Here is a 19144-nt window from a genome sequence, read left to right as displayed (position 1 = left end):
ATGTTTAAGTGTTGCATAGTGTGTTAGTAATTAAAACTGAATCACAGCTAAAGTGGTTATTGATGTTATGCATCTCCTTAATGGAAAAATTTTGGAAATCAGAACATAATACTGTGTAACTTTCTTACATACTCAATAGCTTTCATTACTCAAAACTGTTTTTCACTTTTGAGAGAGATTATTACAATACAAAGTCAGAAATAGGATTTCAAAGAAGGAAACTCTAAATGCCAGTTAGATTATAGACCATAAGAAACTCAAGCAAAAAATAAAGTGAAAAATAAAAAAAAAATACGGTTTGGGCAGGCACCAGTGTGTCCAGTCTGTAATGCTCATATCATGCAGAACTTTTTTACAAAGCTAGTCAATGTAGGTATTGAATGCATTTTAAAAAAAATCTTCCATTTAGGTAGCATGCAGAAGACCATGCTGTGGCTGAGTAACTCTGTTAAAAAGGCAGAAATTCCCACTTCCATGCTTGGCTCTTGTTAGACACAGCTGGCGAAAAATGGAGTGTCTGGTCGTCTTTGTTGGAATAAGTAGTGGTGCCAAGTAATGTTCCTATTGTATGTTGGAATACTTGATGGCAGTATGATAGAACTGTTTTGTGAGTGGTGAGGGAAAAGCATGGATTAGATAGCTGCAGATTTCTATTCATCTAACTCTTAAGTACTTACCCCATTCATTTCTTCCCACCTCCCTGTGCTGTAAAAAAACCCAAAGCATTCTGTGCATGCTTAAACTCCATGCACAGAAATTTAGAGTGAAATTGAATTATTTCAAGTGGTTCAAAGCAGCCATCATGTTAATTTTCTTCTGTAGGCACTAATTTGTCACATGTTAAGAACAACATGGAGAGATTGTGAAGAAGCTTATCTGAAGAGTCTGGGTGCCTGCAGGGTTAGATGCAAATGGAGTTAAGATTTTGTGCTCACAAGTTGAAGTGAAATTCTAAATCCTAAGTAATTTTACTCCTCAGATGTGCAGGCATCCTATTCCTTACGGTACACAGGAGCTCAGTCCGTATGTGTAGAAGTAGGGGACTGGACTGTGTTCTCTGAGATTTAAGGTAGTTCTCCAAACCTGATCCACTGAGGTTATTTTTGGTGAGGATAATGATAACTGGTAAATACTCCTAGGAAAATGAAAACTGTTGATTACATGCTGTCTTTTTTTTTTTCTTTTCTGTCACAAATATTGTAAAAATCAAGGCTTTGTGAAAGAGATCCATACCAGCTTTACCAGCGGTTGGAGCAGCAAGCTAGGGAGTACGTGCTGGAAATGAAGGTTCGTCTGCTCAGACACTTGTCCCTGGGCTCTAAGGTTGCATCAACATTAGCGACAGAAGGGCCACCCCAGGCACAGCAGTTCATCTCACTCCTGCTTGAAGAGTACAGTGCACTCTGCCAGGCAGCCTGTACAATCAGCGCCTTCCTAGTTACTCTGGTAAGACTGAAAAAACAGCCTTTGTGCTCCTGCTTGCCAGGGCTAATGCTGGCAGAGTTATTTCTGGGCTCTTTCAGGTGTCCTCTGTGGTTGTAAATTGTAACGTTCTTTCTGTGTTTGTCATTAGAGACAGGGAGATTCTGAAAATGCAGTTAGATATTCAGAAGTGTAGAGTAGGCATGTCTATAGTGGCTTGATTAAATTTTTTTGTTCACAAAGGAAAAGGTGGGATGCGTTTATGGCACTTGCTCTGAAACAAATCTTTAAGCTGATTTACGAAGTACTAGATATCCTGATGTGGAAAACACTTCTCTGATAATCTTTAATGGTCTCTTCACAACCATGATTAAGTGACACCAACTTCTGTGTGTAGCACTAACTTAAATTGTTTCCATGTTCAACTTTTCATTCACAATTTAGGATGGCTACTTGAAGAGATTATGTTGCCTCAGACTTAATCTGCAATGTAATTTATTATTTCTAAGGTTCTACCTTTAATGCTTTTTTTGCCCGCTGATGGGGATGTTAGACTTGGGATTACATTTTTGGGTATAACATAGGCAGTAGCTTTAAAAATTTCTTCTTGAGTCACTGTCCATTGGGTGAGTAATACCATAAACAGATTCTGTGATTCTGTATGTTTAAGGTCTTAGAGAGTTATTAATCCTGTTTTGTTATTAATCCTTTCTTGTGCATCCTTTGTTAATGTCGGCATCCTGCCCGTCCTTTTTCTTCTGTAAGCTTTGTGCAAGGACAAAAAAAAAAAAGGCGGTAAAAATGGGGAATTTGGATTTTATTGCCAGTTAGGTGAAAGTGCTGGATGGGTAATGAGAGGTAAAAGTAGATGGGACATACACTATCATGGCCAAGGATATAAAGTGGAGAGGAAGCACAGTTTCATTAATGAGGTAGGGCTGTCAAGAAAATTAAATTGGCAAAGCAGGAAGATGTTTCTTCTAAGAAACTTGAGCATATCTGATGGGAGCTTTTTGTTGTCTATGGTCTGTATTTGCTGTTGTCTCTATTATCTTTCCCAGCTTTATCACTTAGGTACAGACATGAGGTCACTCCCATCTCCTGTTTATTGGCTGCTTTTAACAGTCACTAAGTTTCTAATAAGGTGCTTGAGAGAAGGTTGCTCTTGAGGTTGGTTTGCATTGCAGCTTGTTCAGCTGTAAAGCAAATGGTTTGCAGTGCACCTCAGCTTTCTCAAAGTGGATCTGCCAATAATGCACCCATTAATGCCAGAATTACACAGCTGATCAGAAAATAACCACTGTGTACCTTTTCCCTGGCAATTACTGTGAACTAGTAGTTATGAAAATGAGTAGGTATGGGAGATTGAAATAACAGCCATGAGAAAACAGAAGATGCTTGAACTCCATAGTCAACCCCTTTCCTGACAAAACTAAAAGTAAAATAAAATTATTCCCTTATTTTAAAGAATGAAGCATAAGAGAACACAAAATATGCCAGATTTTTCTTGTCTTTTTCCTTCTACAGCCCAGTCAGTACTGAGAACATCTTTCTACTAAGCTGTGACCTTGAGAAACTGAAATGTGAGAATGTAGGATACTCTCTTGTCATGCATTTCCTAGATTTATTAAATAACCTTTTTGTTAAATTGATTAGTATGTCACAGCTTGCAGTACAGGTAGTAGGGTCGCTAGTTTTTTCAGTATGCATGGATGTTTCCTCTCAAGATACCAGTACACTATGGAAGAAGGAATCTTTTCAGCTAAAATACATAACAGGCAGCCAAGATTTCTAAACTTAGTGCTGCCTTCCTTTTGAGGATGAAAGCTGTGCATGTAGTGTACTGGAACCTCCACCTGTGAGAAACTGATTTCTCAGTCAAATTATGAATAGTTGTCCTGCCTTTCAAAGGAATCCATCTGACTTCAACAGCAGAAACTAAAGCTTTGTGCCCCACCAGTGCAGGGAATGACAGTTTATACTGACAGCAATTGAAGACTCTGGTCAGTACTGAAGGGCCCTCAAGTACACAGCATACAGACTAGAGAAGGAAACTTTCCTGATGCTTCTTTGTGAGAAATACCATAATTTGCACAAACTGGTACACAAGAGTTTGTAGATAAGTGTTGATTGTTTGGTTCGCAGCATAATATGGAAATTCCTTAAGAAATCAACCTCAGTGAACCTTGAGAAATTATTAACATTTTATAGAAATTTAAAATATTTTGAAGACATAATACTCAAAATGAAAAAGTACATGTGTCTTGTGGAACTCAAAAAACCCCGCCACACACCCTTCTTAATAATAATACTTCAAACTTAATTGATTTTTTTTTAATGCTGAGTCTTGTCTTCAGGTATGATAGAAATATGTTTTGTTGGTTTACTTTTTAACCCACTGTTATTAAACAAACTTTAAAATTACAGACTATAATGGTATTTCTATGTCCTTGGGGTTGTGGTACTTAAGGCCCACTTGCTGATCTGAGAGCCAGAATACTTGCATTTAATTCTGCTGTGTGGTCGAGTCCTGGTATAGAAAACCTGCCTACTGCTGGCTTTATGTAAGAAAACTTGCTGCCTTAAAAAGTGTATTATACGTGTTTTGAATTCTTGTGTTGTAATGATAGTAGTTTTAAGGTTTAGCTCTTGAAATTACATACAATTATGTGTTAAATAATATCAAATACAAAAATGTTCTGCTTACTAGAGGAGTAAGCTGTTGGTCTTGTCTGTTTAGAGAACTTCATTCTTTAAGCTGTAGTTGAGAACTGTTAATTTGATTTTATGTCAGTTTTGAATAATGTAGACTGGTTTTTTTGATTTTTTTTTTCTTAAATTCACGACAATTTAGAAGGAATGATGCTATGGTTATTTAAGTAATTAAAAATTGCTTCATTTCTGAGGGTTTGGGTTTTAAAACTGCATAAGATCTGAGCTGGTTCATAAAGCCTGTAGGTTGGAAATTTTAAAAAAATTCTTGCCTTCTACAAAATTTTGGGTTTTTTTCCTTAACTCTGGTTTATTTCTGGTTTTATCATTATAGGAAAATGAACATTTGAAGAAATTTCAGGTGACGTGGGAATTGCACAACAAGCATCTGTTTGAAAATTTGGTTTTTTCTGAGCCACTCCTGCAGAATAGCTTGCCAACGCTGGTGTCACAGCTAAGGTAGAGTTTAACTTCTGTTTTGTGGTTTCAAGCAGAGATGAAAACCCATATTTGCAACCACAGCATTAAAAAAAACTATGCTGCTACAATTCAGTTGGTAATAATCTTTGTGGATTTCTCTTGAAAATGTTGTTGATTGAGCAGGCTGCTGTCGTAACTTGCTTGTCAGAAGAATTAAACCCTAATTTGCTTAGTTGTAGGTTACCCAGTAAAATGACAGCATCCTGTGTAAATATTGATGGTATGAGTGAATAGTACTGTTATCAGGCATTGCTGCTGTTTCTACAGCTCTACAAGAAAATTAAAACTTCATTACTTACTACTTCCCATAGTGCACAGAACTGAATTTGGAGTTTTAAGCATCTTTTCACCTGAGAAACCCCCTTGCTGTGTGCTTGTAGGTCTCATACCTTTAAAGTTCCCGAGGCATTAAATTGTCTGTTTTCTTAGTAGGGTTGCTCTGCTTGTAATTTGTGTACTGCCAAAGTGATTGGGCTTTCTAAGGAAGAGGTATTGATAGAAATTTTCTTTACCCTAAGTCTGAACATTTTTAACGTACAGTAATGGGTGATTCATGTTGACTTCTCAGTCTTGTTTGTGATGAAGACACATTTTTGATCTGTGTACACCTAGTTTAAAGGTATTGTCTTGGGTAATTTTCCATGGTACTGGAGCAGTTTGACTAATACAAGACATGTTGTGCACAGTGAATAAAAAAATTTCTTTTGAGTCCTCCTTTTGCTAGTAGATCCTAGAAGGGAAAAAAAGAGACAAACAAGTTGAATTGTTGCCACACTCAGCAAGAAGTCTAAGGTCCCTCATAACTTACCTGATTTGTTTAGATGAAACTGGGTTGATACTGAAAGCCTTTCTCCTCCTGTCCCAACAGCTGATTTTGTTGCTGTGTTCAACAGCATGTACATTGTGTATTTTTCCAGTGATCTGTGGCTTCTTTTTCTGTGACTATCCTTCATCATGTCCATGCTTTTTGACAAGCCATCTCTGTATCTCTTAACTCCAGCAATGCTGACTGTATGAAAATATTTATATTGCCTTTATCTGCAGAGCTGAGAATGGTCTTAGTGAGCTTTATGGTTATTTCTTAACAGAAGCATTTTTTGTTTCCTGAACTTGTTTTGTGCTAGTGCAGTTGAAGTCAGAGCAACTGAATTTAAGTCAGAAGTTGTGTTTCTGCTGTCAATGTGCTGACAGCTATCTTCAAAGCTTACAAAGATGATTAAATCAGAATCTCTTCCTGCAGGACTTTCTTTGCCAGTGCATTTGTTTTTTCTAGGTAGTTTATGTGAAACACCCTTGAACTTACGGTTTTGCCTAGTTTGGTTGACATGAATCATTTTTTGACAGGAAAAGTTCAGCACAAGCTTCCTATTTCTAGGTTATTTAGTGTATGTCTTGTTTTCTTTGATAATAATAGATTTTCTTTGTGTTCCTGGTCTCTCAGGATTTTATTATTGACTTCTCTGTGTGTTGAAGTGGCAGAATTAGATTTCTCTGGGAAGGATATGTTTCTGCCTTCCATTGGAAATTAGTGGAGAAATGCTCTATCACAGTAGCCTCACATGGAAAATCAGGGATCAGCCTAGTCCTCTGGACATTTGGTGAACAGAGATTCACTTATGTGCAGCAGATGAATTATTGTCAGAGTTTTTTTACAAAGAGCATTGGCCTCATTATTTTCTCTTCCTGAAGAGAAATGTGAAATGGCATTTTGACCTCTCAGCTTTGCTTAGATTTTGGGTGTTCATCCTTTCTTTCATCCTTTGCTTAAATCACTAAATTTTTTGTATACCTCTGGCTTTTTCAAAATATGTAGTTGGTGTTCTGTGGTTAGTTCCAAGGTTGCTTATCAGATGTCAGACTAGAAAAGGTTTTTGCATAGGGAAGTTTAAACAGCAGCTTTGTGGGGATGGAGTTTGCTTATCTGATACAAGACCAGCTGTGTCAGTATTCCACAGCTGACAGGGGACATCTGCTGGGGTAAACTACCAGGGTCTTCATGTGTTTTATCTTGTTTGGCTACACAGTCAGCATCTGTGGCTTGTTTAGGAGGCAGCTCATCTGCACAGTCTGCAGACCAGTTCTAAGGGCTGTCCATGGCTCAGGAAGAGTTAATTAGTCAGCAGGGCTTCCAGGTCAGGCATAGCATCTTGTAAGGATATATTTTCATAATGAGTGTTGAGGAAATCCAGTTCTTTCAAAAATAAGTGGGTAGTACTTCCTGATGAAGGTGTCAATATCAAGAGTTTCGTAGAGGTTAAATAATATTGGTTGGGTTAAGATGCTTCTGATTACGTGCAGCCTCTGACATGTCTTCTGAATTCACCACACTGCTTTATTGGGATGTGGTGGCCAATGAAGTGACCAATACTTGGGACTTCTCTGTCCCCTTTGCTTTTCCAGCATGCGATGGGACAGTGGTGAGAATATTTGCAGAGCTTTGGTTAAATGCCATTGTCCCAAAAAATTGTGTTCCTGATCAAGATATGTAGGTGTACAGTTTGTGAACAGGTATGGCTTGGAAGTCTCAGTTACTTTAAAGAGAGCAATTCTTGTTAAATTTTATGTAAGTGTTACCCTTTTTATTTCCTTTGCTTTTACTGCAGTCGAGGAGCACACTCCACCTCTGTTTAGAGGGCTGAAATGTTAACTAAATTGTTACTTTATACTTGCCTTGGGGGGTGAAAGTGTATTTACTAGGATCACGTTACCTTTACTCAGTTACGATAAAAAATTAAAGTGTAAATGCTGATGCCTTGCTAGTACAAATTTTTTTAAATTGACTTCTTTTTCTTCTAACTTGAGCATATTTTAAAAAGTATTTTGTGTGCTGCTACTGTCTGAAAAAATAGTACTAGTCAGGAGCAGTTATGAGAACAAATTACTGATTTTTATATAGTAGGGATTTGATTGTCACATAATTACATAATACTAGAAATAGAGGTTCCAAAAAAAGTAGTAAGATGTGGTCTAGTAACAGGAGTTGGCAGTGTTTGCACTAATAGTAAGTGTTGTATCATGAAGGCACTGTATTCCTTGGAACTTCTTTTTGTACTCTTCCACCCAGAGGTATCCCAAGTTTTAATGTGCAGAGTTGCTTGTGCACCCTTCTTAAGTGGTTGTGTTGCAGGTTCTGGGCAAAAACAACAAAACAAATTTGAATTTATTGGCAAATTCGCACTATCAGCTGTAACTTGGTGCTTACTGAGTTGTCTGTTTGCTCAGCTCTTCATTATGCTGAATTGCCCAGTTAAGGGGATAGTTCTCTGCCAGGTGACAGGCAGGACTATGTGGTTCTGAGGTTGGGTTGCCATCCAATTGCAGTGAAAATCTATTACCTTCCTGAAATGCTGGAACTGGGCTTAAATATCACATTTTATGATGCTTCAATGTTGGGGTTTTTTTGTACTGGCTTTGATTGCTACACAACCGCTGTGACTAATTAATTCTCACACAGCTTCTCCTTAATTACTGAGTAGAAAAACGTTGCAAAGCTTCAGTTTATTTGTGTCACTTGACAGGTCATTACAATTCAGTGTGGTTTAAACACATGTTATTGAGTAGAATTTTGTCTTTTATTATTTGTCAAGTCACTGTATTGGGAGTTGGCTTATTTGCTGAAGAAGCATTATGCTGTACAAAGATGCAGCAGTAGGAAGGGAGGTAAGTCTGTCTGTCTCCTGTTTCTGGGGCTCCTCACAGGCACAGTCAGCAGTGACTGGCATAACCATGTTTTGAATTCCATGCTGCTCAAGTGATAGTAGATAACTGCATGTATCTCACTTGCCTCATTCTACAGCACATTTCCCACCTGGAACTCCAACTCGTCTAGTATTCTTTTTAGCACTGGTCATGAGACGTCTGCCTAACAATCTTCTGACTTTATTTTCATTATGTAGCTCTGCAGTGGATAGTCAACATGTATATTTAGCCCATAGAATTTGGAAGGATAAATATATCAAGCAACCAAATTTGAACAAATAGGTTTGTCATCTGGTTGCTCATGGGAAAGAGGCTCTAGCGATGTGGCACTTCCCACATTCTTGCTGTTGTTGGTTACAGAAGATTGGAATAAGCAGGGTTTGGATATTTTTTGAAAAACTACTAAAAATACTCAGTTTTTGGGATACAAGCAGCTCTGTGGGCCTAGGTGTGTCAATAATCACATTTGCACAACATTCTTTTTGTCTGGCAGATCTTAAAGGTGTGATTCTTCAGTGAAATGTCTCTTCTGTAACAAGTGCTGTTTGAACTTTTAGGCTTGGAACAACACACGATTCCTGTAGTGAAGATATGTACAGTACCTTGCTACAAAGGTATCATCAGCTGGAACAGGAAATGGGCCAAGTTGCTGAAGCATGGCTTGAATGCCAGAAAAGAATAGATGATTATGTTGATGAACAGGTAAGAGCCATGCAGACAGTCTCAAGACTGATTATGTAGGGAGCAGCCCATGCAGGATTGTGCCTTCAGTGAAGAATAATTTCTTGGGTATTTTTATCCAGGACTTTGAAGCAACAAAATGTAACTTCTTCCATTCATGTTAGTCATTCACAATAGAAAAGCATGAAATTAAAATACTTAGTGGTGATTTTGCAATGACAGATTCAAATTGTTGAAGCAGATTGTTGTGTTCTTGTTTAGAGATGGTCTTTGAATATTTTATAACTATGTTAGCCAGGAAATGAACCACAGGAAATAAAAATAACCTGTTCCACAAAACCCCCTAAGCTTTCAAAATAATAAGTGCACTAAATGAAATCCAGAGGAAGAGGTAAATTTAAAAAATTATGGCATGTTTTGTAGTGTGATGATGATCATTGTACAGTTGTCAAAATGGAAACTGCAGTTTGTCTCAATGCATAAATATTTGAGACCTCTGAAGCAATCCTTTATTCAAGTATACGATCTGATAGCTTATTCTTCTGAACTTGTCCTACATTTCAGAGAATAACCATGTTATTGTGCTGACTCCTACGTTGCTGAGAGCTTAATTTTCAGAAAAATAGCTGTTTATTTTGCAAGTGGTTGTTCATACACTTCAGAAATTTCTCCTGTGGCTTTTGCCTCATGCTCAAAAAAATTAATTTTTTAAAAAAAACCTCAGGAAAAGAGTCTATATCTGCTTAGTTCAATCTGAAGTGTTCTAGAAGAAAAAATGTCTTGGAAATACAACTGAAGATAGAGAATTCTATAGAAATCTCCTATTTTGAAGTTCTATTAGCAGTAGGAATGTGGAGAACTAATTTGAGATTCAGTAATACTATGTTGCTTCCATAGATGACCAACCTCCTTTAGTCTTAATGGTACTCTGTAAATGTCCTTCAGAAGTTGTTCCCTGTGTTGAAGATTTAAGTGAACTTTTACCATTAATTCCAGTGCCTTAACGATGGAGACAGGATATAACTAATTTTATTTTTAGAGTTCACTCTATATTTGGGGACTGCATCTGTGAGCTTTGAGTTAAAAAGTTTTCTCTTGGTCTGGCTGATTTTGCGCACCAAAATATGTGATTGCAGCTCAGTAAAATGTCATCATCTCACATTTTATGCTATTAGAAGTCATTGTTCCCATGCTGTCAGGGTGTCATGGCTGTCTGATATTGCCTCTCTAGTAAGAAAGGAGCCCACTTCACTGCCATCATTCAGCTATTTTTTTTAAGTGGCTTTTCTGTAGAGTCACGTTCATATTTGGTTTCTGACTGGTTGTTCTGCACCACTTGATAATCAGCTCTTAACTGACTTTTCTGTATTTATTTTTATCAAGTGACCATGCAGCTGCCACAAGTCCTGTCTTGTAGCACTTTTTAAATTTGCTCAGTGAAGCCTGTGTCCTTTGCAGACAGGCACTCTTCTCCCAGTTGGGGAATTTAATGTGATGACTTATTTCCTGATGACCAAAAGTACCTGCAGCAATGGCAGGGGTGTGTAGGGGAAACAACTGTAAAACTTAAAACCTCAAATTTTAAAGAAATAGTTCTATTTATATTGGTATTTATTTGTAGGAAAAAGCATTTTCACAGTCATGCCTTAAACCCTTTGTTGGTGATAACCTATGATACTCTCTTGATCAAAAATACATTATTCAGTATAACCATTATACCTGAATTTGCAGTGACATTTTTGTCAACAAGGTAGAAATCAGAAAGCCCACCTGCTATAGAAACTGTGGATCATTCATTTAATAGTGAATGCATGTTCATTAGTTGCTTGCTTCTTGGCTCAACAAAATTACGTGGTTTTCTGGGTAGTGTTTGAAAAGTTAAGAAGGAAAAGACATTTAAGATTGGTTCTCACTTATATATTGTGGAACTGTAGCTGCCCATTAGCAAAGATAATTGATGGACCCTCCACTAGAGTATGTTATGTTACTTGTTGGCAAAAAAAAAGAGAGTAGCTCTTGCAAGCAATACAAATATTAATTGTTTAAGGCTGTGTAAGGTAGCTGTGTCATGCACAGACATAACTTAATTCACTGGTGGGCCATGTGTGTATGCTGTGATAAAGTTTAGAATGAGGCATCATCTGTATCAGTGCTTGTATTAATCATATGTTAAATCTGAGAAAAATCTTTGGAGCATCCTGAGTAAAGGAGAGTTTTCAGTGTATGTAGTTTGTATATCCAGATCCTGATTTCCTTACCTAACTTACACTACATTTACCTAGGAGGTCCTGGGTTATTGTTGTAATTGTTGAAATAACCCAGTTTTATGTGCTTCGTTCCAAAGAATTTCTTTTTTCGTTTCCTATTTTTATTGTTTTATTTTTTTAACTGAAATGCTTTTGCTGAGGCAGAGCTTCTTGTTTGTCTCTCCATATTAATGTGCGATTTTTATTTTTTTTCAAGTTGTGGTCAACTTAATAGACAAAATAATACAGGCATAAATTGGTTTTTGTCTTTATGGTGGCAGTGGAGATCATTGAAGTCATCATTATTTTTGTGTGCTGAGAGTTTGTGATAGGAGGAATTATTTTTGCTATTTCCTGTGAAATAGTCCAGGAAAATAGTCACACATGAAATTTGGGAAGATCAAATGTGTGATTTACAGTTGGTGCAGACTTTAAAATTTGTAAGAAACAAGCATCCTGTGATATATCTGTGGATGTTACAGTTTTCTCAGATGATTTAATGTTATGTTTCTGTTCTGACCAGGCTGCTGGCTTCGTTTCTTGATTAAATCCATTTCGGAATGGAAGAATACTTGTTCACCTGTCTGTCTTGCTTGTCTGATAGAGCTCAAATACTTCTTAGCCTCAAATAAACAGGGAGGGAGGGAGGAAGGAAGAGGGTGGTAGTGACCCCCCCTCTCTTCTCCATTGGGCAGTGTTAATAACATATGCAGTCCAGATGTACAAGACTGAAGTGTAAATTTTTTCTTCTGATGGCATTTGAATTTATCTCACACCCTAGCAGAGTTCTTGGGCATAATTCATGTGGTTTGTATTGCAGCTGCTTTGCTCTGGTGAAATAAATATTCGCTGGGGAAAAGAAAGGAGGGAAAGAAGTGGGTTTCTATTATTTATGGAATCAATAACTTGAGATACTTGTAGACATGGAGCATTGGCAAGGCTGCAAAGGTGGAAGTAGGAAAACTTGAGTGTCAGCTCCTGTTCCCATTAATGCTCAGGTACCAGGCCTTACCCTGTGCTGTTTGCTGTGGCAGTTTCTTGGCAGGCTTGAGTAGGCAGCTCCCAGTTAATGCACTGGCTGTTTTAAATGTCGTTCTCTGGCATTAAAAGTCTTCTCTTCCAAAGTGTAGTGAATGCAGGTGGCTGACTTTGATGATAAGGGTTCAGGTGTCAGGGCACCCAAACCAGTGAGAGCTGCTGGCCTTAAATATAGCTCAAGGGTTCTCAGGAGCTGATAGTGAATCCAGGATGAAATTTCTGATGTTGTTTGCCACAGGCTCTGCAGTAGCTTTTTAGTGTGTCTAAGAAATTGCATGAGTGATTTAAGAATATTTAATGGGTGCCATTATTTCTTATTTTTTATAAACACACATGGACATGGTACATTTATTTTGTCGTGTTAGCGTTATCTCACTGGAGCAAGGGAAATCCATATCCACAGTAGTAATTAAAGTATGATGCTGATCGTTTCAGAAATTAGGCAAATTTTTTCCACATAATACTGCTTCAGATCCCTAGCTTAAAATTTCATTTTCCTAAATGAAATAATGATAATAGCAATAATGTACTTAGCTTAGTAGTGGTACTTTAAACTTTTTATCGAGTATAAATTTCTGGAGGCATGCTTTTGAAGATAAAAAGAATGTTGCTAATGGTGTAACCTAGTGGTCTTTGGCTCACTAACCTATTTTATGAAGCAATCTGTTATATTCTATAAGGTCTTATTCATCATAAGATTATAATGATGATGATTATTATTATTTAGGTAAATTTAAAAAAAAATCTGTAAAAGATAACCCAGGTAGTTATTTTTCCTCACTGATGAAGTAATGCTGTTAAAATCTTGTAAGGTATGACAGGAGGAGTTTTGTTCTTGCGTTTTGTTGTGTTAAGAGTTCACAAAAGCTTTTGTGTTCCCTCAGAATCAATTTGTTTACTAAATCGGAAAAATATTATTTGTGTAGAAAAGTTTTGGACTCTTATTTTCATTAATGTTGATATGATTTGAGAGACAAGCAATTATAAAGTATTTTTCCAGCATTAAATCAAGTGGCATGAAAAACTTCGATGAATAAATAGTGTTAGTCTAGGTCACTACTTTTGACTCTTTTGACTCTTTGGCTGATTAGTTCCACATGTGGTACTTCAGGGTTTACACTTGAGCCTGCATTGGGGCCTTGCTGTAAGTCCAGTATCTCTAGATTTTAATGGATTGTAGTGAATCTGAGATGTTGCGTATTTAATAGCAATCACTGTTTATTAAAAAATATTATTAAACTATTTAATGAAAAGAAATATTAACATAAGGAGTAACAGTGGAAAAATCAGTGGAAAATACAAATGAAAAATCATGTAAATAAATATAAAATCTTTTGTTTAAGTGACTGAAATTATTAGCAAATAAAACACATTTCATATTGACTACGTGTGTAAGTACTTGCAGAGTAGTATAGATAAGCTAGGTTTAATGAAACAGGCCAGTTGACAACAAAGTAGGTTTTCTATTGTTAAATCAATGAGTTTTCCTCAAATTCTGTTTTAGATGGCAATGAAAACAAAACAACGCATGCTAAAGGAAGACTGGGAATTTTTTAAACAGAGGCGTTTTATTGAAGAGCAGGTAGGATTTTTTTTTCATACCCTTTTAAAGTTATACTAATGCTGCACATGTATTTGTAAACCTGAGTGTAGTATGTTATACTGGTTCTGTGCAATCTAATTCTGTGACTATGCCAGGCATGGAATTTTATCAGCTGAAATACAGAGAAGTGAGATCCAAGAAGAGCAGGTAAAAGTCTGTAATCTCAGTTACTACGAGGTAAAACATAAACACTATATAGTCTTAGGACTGAATGCCAGGTGTTTAAAATCTTCGTACAAAAAAAAGGGGAATTTTTGTTGCCTTAGAGTGGGATCCAAAACAGCCAATACATTGAGTGTGGAGCTGTCCTGATGTACATGGTAGGGAATATTGTGTCCCAAGAGTTCAACAAATGCCTCTGTGTGTGCAGGAGTATGAGCCTCAGTGTCAGGCCAGGTGGTTCCACCTGTTGAGACTCCAGAGATAGCTCCTGCAGTTCTTTTTTGGGGAAAGGGCTGAGCAGAACTGTGTTCTTATTTTTTAAGCTGTAACCAGAGAGGGGCCAGGAGAAGTTTCTACTTTATTATAAAACTGCTGTTTAAGACTCAGTACTCTCTTCTGCAGCCTAGAAGTGTTCAAGTGTGCATCATGCTTTCCATAAGAGTACAGTGGGCTTCGGATAGAATCACCTCTGGATGGAGAACCTCTCCCTTCCTGTGCCAGTGTGCAGAAAGAAACGCTAGTCATGAGCCAGAGAGAGTATGATAGTACATTTTAATAAACTTAAGCTTAAATTGGCAATGTCTCAAAGCAGTCAGCAGTAAGTACTTTTTCCTATAAGGAACATAAGCCTGTGTTAACCATGTATTCAGAACATCTGGTATACAGGTCTCCTCAGAGGACTTGAGGAAGAATCCTCTTTTTCCTTGATTCTAATTGGCCTTAAGTGAGCTGTAAGACCGTGGCTGCTTAGGTAAGGATCAGGTCTGGGCATCTATAGAAGTGGGAGCTTAGGGACATCTTGTTTAACCTGAGGCTTGTAGGTATCTAATGAAATTAGGTGCTTTTAGGATTAGGCCTCTGCCAGGTGGAGATTATTTGGATTGTATTTTTCCACTAATGCAACTAAGTCCCATTTTGGGCAGCTACTCCATACCATTGTAGCTACCAAATTAATCCTAAACTTTTTTGATTTGCAAGTTAAGGGTCAGTTTGCTTTCTCCATTTGTCAGCCGTGTCCTTTTGTGCATATCATGAAACAAGACACAAACTGCTCAAGTTCAGAATGCATCAGAGGAAATACAGTGCAAGATGTACGTATGAACGACTCAAGGAGATGGACTTGTCCACTTTCCTATTTCATAGTAGAGACAGACTTTATTTGAAGAGTATTGATGCCAAATGTTTGTCATTTGTAACTTTGAACTTCCTTTTTGTGATCAAAGCACCGCCTCCATGGAGTTATTCTGAATTATTCTTCTTTTAAGTTATTTTGCCCAAAGAACCCTTTTTGATTATGCAACTTGTCATTGTATGCCATTGAGTTTGTAACGGAAGGACTTGCACTGCTAAAACACTGCTTTTACCATTTACTTCAGCTTAATAACAAGAAAGCACTCTCTGGGGAGAACAACTTCACAGACACAATGAGACACATGCTGTCATCACGTTTGAGCATGCCTGACTGTCCCAACTGTAATTATAGAAGAAGGTGAGCTGATGTTTTTAGTATGAAATCATAATAAATCCTTACTTTCCTGTTCAAGATAAAAAGAAATGTATTATTGGAACAAAGAGTGTGGTTACTTTAAATAAATGGTAGTTAAACAAGATCATGAAAATCTGTAATTTAATTTTTGAACAGATGTACTTGTGATGACTGCAGCCTTTCCCACATTTTAACATGTGGCATCATGGATTCTCCCATAACGGATGATATCCACATTAACCAGTTACCACTACAAATTGATTCTGCTCCGGATTATTTATCTGAGATCCGCCCACCCAGCATGTCTTCAGCAAGTTCAGGATCTGGTTCCAGCTCACCTATCACAATTCAGCAACATCCCAGACTCATCCTCGCAGATAATGGTTCTGCACCAACTTTGTAAGTTCTTTTTTCTGTTTTAAATTTTTATACTGAATTGAGCTTAAACAGGAAAATGACATTGGCAGGCTATCATTATGTAATGCTAGTTTTGCCTCAGAAAATTATTTAATAATGGTACTGTGTTCAGCTGGCCACAACTCCAGCTGGATGTTGTGCAAACATACATATATTTTGAAAGATGCTGTCAGATTTGTGAAAATTTCTGAAGATACTGTATTACCAGTACTGCTAGAAGTTTCTGTAGGGTGTGCTTTCCTGCTTTGCAATTACAGTGACATCAGATATTGATCTACTTTAGAGCATTGTCTTCAAATGTCAGATTTTCCTAAAATGAGCAAGGGAATTGGCAAATCTTTCTTCGAAGGATTGTCATTTCACATGAATTGCTTTAGTTCCAAAAAAAGCCTTTATTATATGGATTTTTGGATTGTTGAGCCTGTGTTAATATGGCTTGTATCAAAACTTTTTGTCTTTATCAGAAGTATCTGCTCCCCAATTTCTTACACTCCAATCAAAGTCTTTATGAGATTTGAGACATTAGTCTAATGGTGGACTTCCACCCTTCATAATTCCAAAAAGTTAAAGCTGCTTGATGGGCTGGCTTTTGTACTCAGTATGGATACAGCTAACCAGGAGTCTCCTCTGTTATGTGCTATTCTAAAGAAATACTTAAAAAACCCGACTTGAGTTACTTGCATGGTGGGAACAATGAAATAATGAAATACCTGCTGTAGGTACAGTGATGGGAATTAGCCACAGTGTTCCCTGCTCATACACTGTGATGAATGAGGACAGTGCAGACGTGTGGGATGTTTCTGGTGACTGTCAGTCACTGAGTTCCATTTCCTCTAAGCATTTATCTACTACCACCAATGGTTTAGTATTTCATTACAGAGCTGTAGTTTCTGAACCCATTTGGGGAGCACCTGAAAACAGCTACGTGTTCTTAAATGTGTACTTTGCCATTTCTATAAACTCTCACTAATTTTGGCGCTGAAATGTCAAAAATTGTTCAGTTTGTCTCTTCAGAAGCTAGTTCAGTTGAATCCAAATATTATTTACTGTAAGAAGCCTATTTTTAGGGAAATACCACTGCTCCTTGGGGAAGTGCCATTTTATGTCTCATACTATCTGTGTTTTGTTTCTTCATTGCACATTTCAAATGTGCCTAATGGTGCCATCATGTAATTAAATTTTGGCTCAGTATTTCATGGAATGCAACAAGATAAAAGTGCACAGTTTAAGAGCTCTTTTAAGAGCTCTGGATTATTGTAGCAACGTGAACTAACTAATCTTTGCAATGCTTGCCTGGAGTGAGAAATTAAATGTGCACATGCTTTTACTATCTATCTACAAGGCAAAAAATTCCACTAACTATTTTAGAGCAGATTCTGAAAAGCATGCAAATATGGAGTTGTTTACAAACTAATGGCTATTGAGAAATTTAAGAGCTACTGTGATGTGTTCTGTGTTCCCTTTTTTACTGGTGTGAAATTAAGCATGTGAAAAAACTCAAATTTTATGTTGTTTTTCCACTTAGCAATTGCTATGAGGGAAGACATTGGCTTAAGGCTTTTTTCATCAATATCCTGGAATTATTAACTCCATAGATTCTTGGTCAGAAAGCAGTTTGAAAAATATTTTACCCAAAACCAGTAGAGAATCTTATTTTCAATCAAGTCTATCATTCAGACATCTGACTGCTACATAAAGTAGGATTATGTTTCAGGTTGCTTGATTTTACTTGCTTGAAAAAGTAAATTCAGTTGAAAAACTTGGAAGACCATCCATTGACTCCTAATTGGAACATTTATACAAGGGATGCCCTCAACTTTATTTCATCTTGGTATTCTAGCTGCTTTCACTAACACTGAGCACTGGATTTATCTAAGCCTCTTTTCCCCTCAGTGGTAGCGATGATGATGATGTTGCACCATTATCAGCAAAATTTGCTGATATCTACCCACTGAATAATTACGACGATGCAGAGGTTGTAGCCAACATGAACGGAATCCACAGCGAGCTGAACGGCGGCGGCGAGAACATGGCATTGAAAGATGAGGTACAGCCCTTGCAGTGTCCTGGTTTGTTCTGGTTTTTGGGTGTGCTCACCGGAGAAATGCTTGTTCTTATTAATGTCCCCATGTTAATGAGTTAATGTTGTCCAGTCTCCTCAGGTGAGCAGTACTAGCAGCAGTTCCTCAGAAGCAGATGATGAAGAAGCAGATGGGGAGAGCAGTGGTGAACCACCAGGGACTCAAAAGGAGGAAATGTCTCTAGGAAAAAGGGCATTAAGGAAAGATGAAACAAAAATGGATAGTCCACCACCTTCTTACCCCAGTCAGCAGGTACAGTTATCTGAAAGCATCTTGTAGTAGATTAATTTCTGAAATGTGGCTGTTGAATGGCAACACATCATAAATTAATTTTTTAACTTAATATTTTAAGTTGTCAGTAGGTAAGTATAACACCTAAAATAACTAATTGTTACATTGTCATGTCAAATAATCTTTTAGTCAAAACCTGAAATATGTTAGTTACATTAAAAGTTGCTTCAGGAAAAGGGGGAAAAGCTTATTTCTACTTGTATGAATGAGAAACATAAACTAACAAGCAGTTCTGTTTGGAAGATCAACCTGGTCTTTGCTAAATATTAGTGTTACATTATTTGAAGTTAATTAGGGTGGGGGATGGATGTTATGAGTACTTAGTTAACACATAATTCTTTCATATTCTATTTGAGGATTACCTTTCCTTGTGTAAACCCTGTGTATTTAAATGCATGACTTAATAGCATGGATCTTGGGATGTTTGGTTTGTTTGTTTTTAATGGTTTGAGATTATGAAGCTCTTCATCTTACTGTGAGATCATCAGACCACCTAAAGAACCATGCCTGGGTTATCTTCCCTGCAAGTAGCAGTGTTTGCTTTGGTGCTCAGTTGTTAAACCAAAGGCTCCAATGGATTTGTCTCTGTAACCATGAGGATTTCAGTCTGAGTTACCCTGCAGCTACAACACAGGCTCACTGCTTTGAGAGAGACTCTCTTTTATTTCTTCTTATTGCATGATAGAGTCCATATTGGTGCACCTTTGAGGGCTTAGACAATAATCATCTTCCAGCAGCTGTTATCCTCTGCTTAGGATGTTTTAAGGCCTTCCACTGGAAGCATTAAGAGTATAAACTAATTTTCTTTCAGCAAGTACATCGAGGA

At 37.3% G+C, this 19144-nt stretch overlaps 1 protein-coding gene across 3 annotated transcripts in view; it reads left to right on the top strand.

Annotated features, from left to right (window-relative positions):
• Positions 1-19144, top strand: part of FAM193A (family with sequence similarity 193 member A) — a 76873-nt gene that overhangs the window by 38083 nt on the left and 19646 nt on the right. Inside the window, exons 6-14 of one of the 3 annotated variants that reach the window (XM_064418856.1) lie at positions 1212-1446; positions 4469-4593; positions 8871-9015; positions 13783-13860; positions 14446-14580; positions 15420-15532; positions 15686-15928; positions 17840-17993; positions 18100-18279. In XM_064418856.1, coding sequence (XP_064274926.1) covers positions 1212-1446; positions 4469-4593; positions 8871-9015; positions 13783-13860; positions 14446-14580; positions 15420-15532; positions 15686-15928; positions 17840-17993; positions 18100-18279 — 1408 coding nt within the window. Of the gene's footprint in view, positions 1-1211; positions 1447-4468; positions 4594-8870; positions 9016-13782; positions 13861-14445; positions 14581-15053; positions 15135-15419; positions 15533-15685; positions 15929-17839; positions 17994-18099; positions 18280-19144 lie in introns of all 3 variants that reach the window. The other 2 variants (XM_064418859.1, XM_064418857.1) reach the window with 2 other exon arrangements.

Source organism: Passer domesticus, chromosome 4 (assembly GCF_036417665.1).
Source record: "Passer domesticus isolate bPasDom1 chromosome 4, bPasDom1.hap1, whole genome shotgun sequence".
Lineage (NCBI taxonomy): Eukaryota > Metazoa > Chordata > Aves > Passeriformes > Passeridae > Passer > Passer domesticus.
The sequence above is the reverse complement of the archived record's forward strand: the minus strand, read 5'-3'. Positions and strand labels throughout refer to the sequence as shown.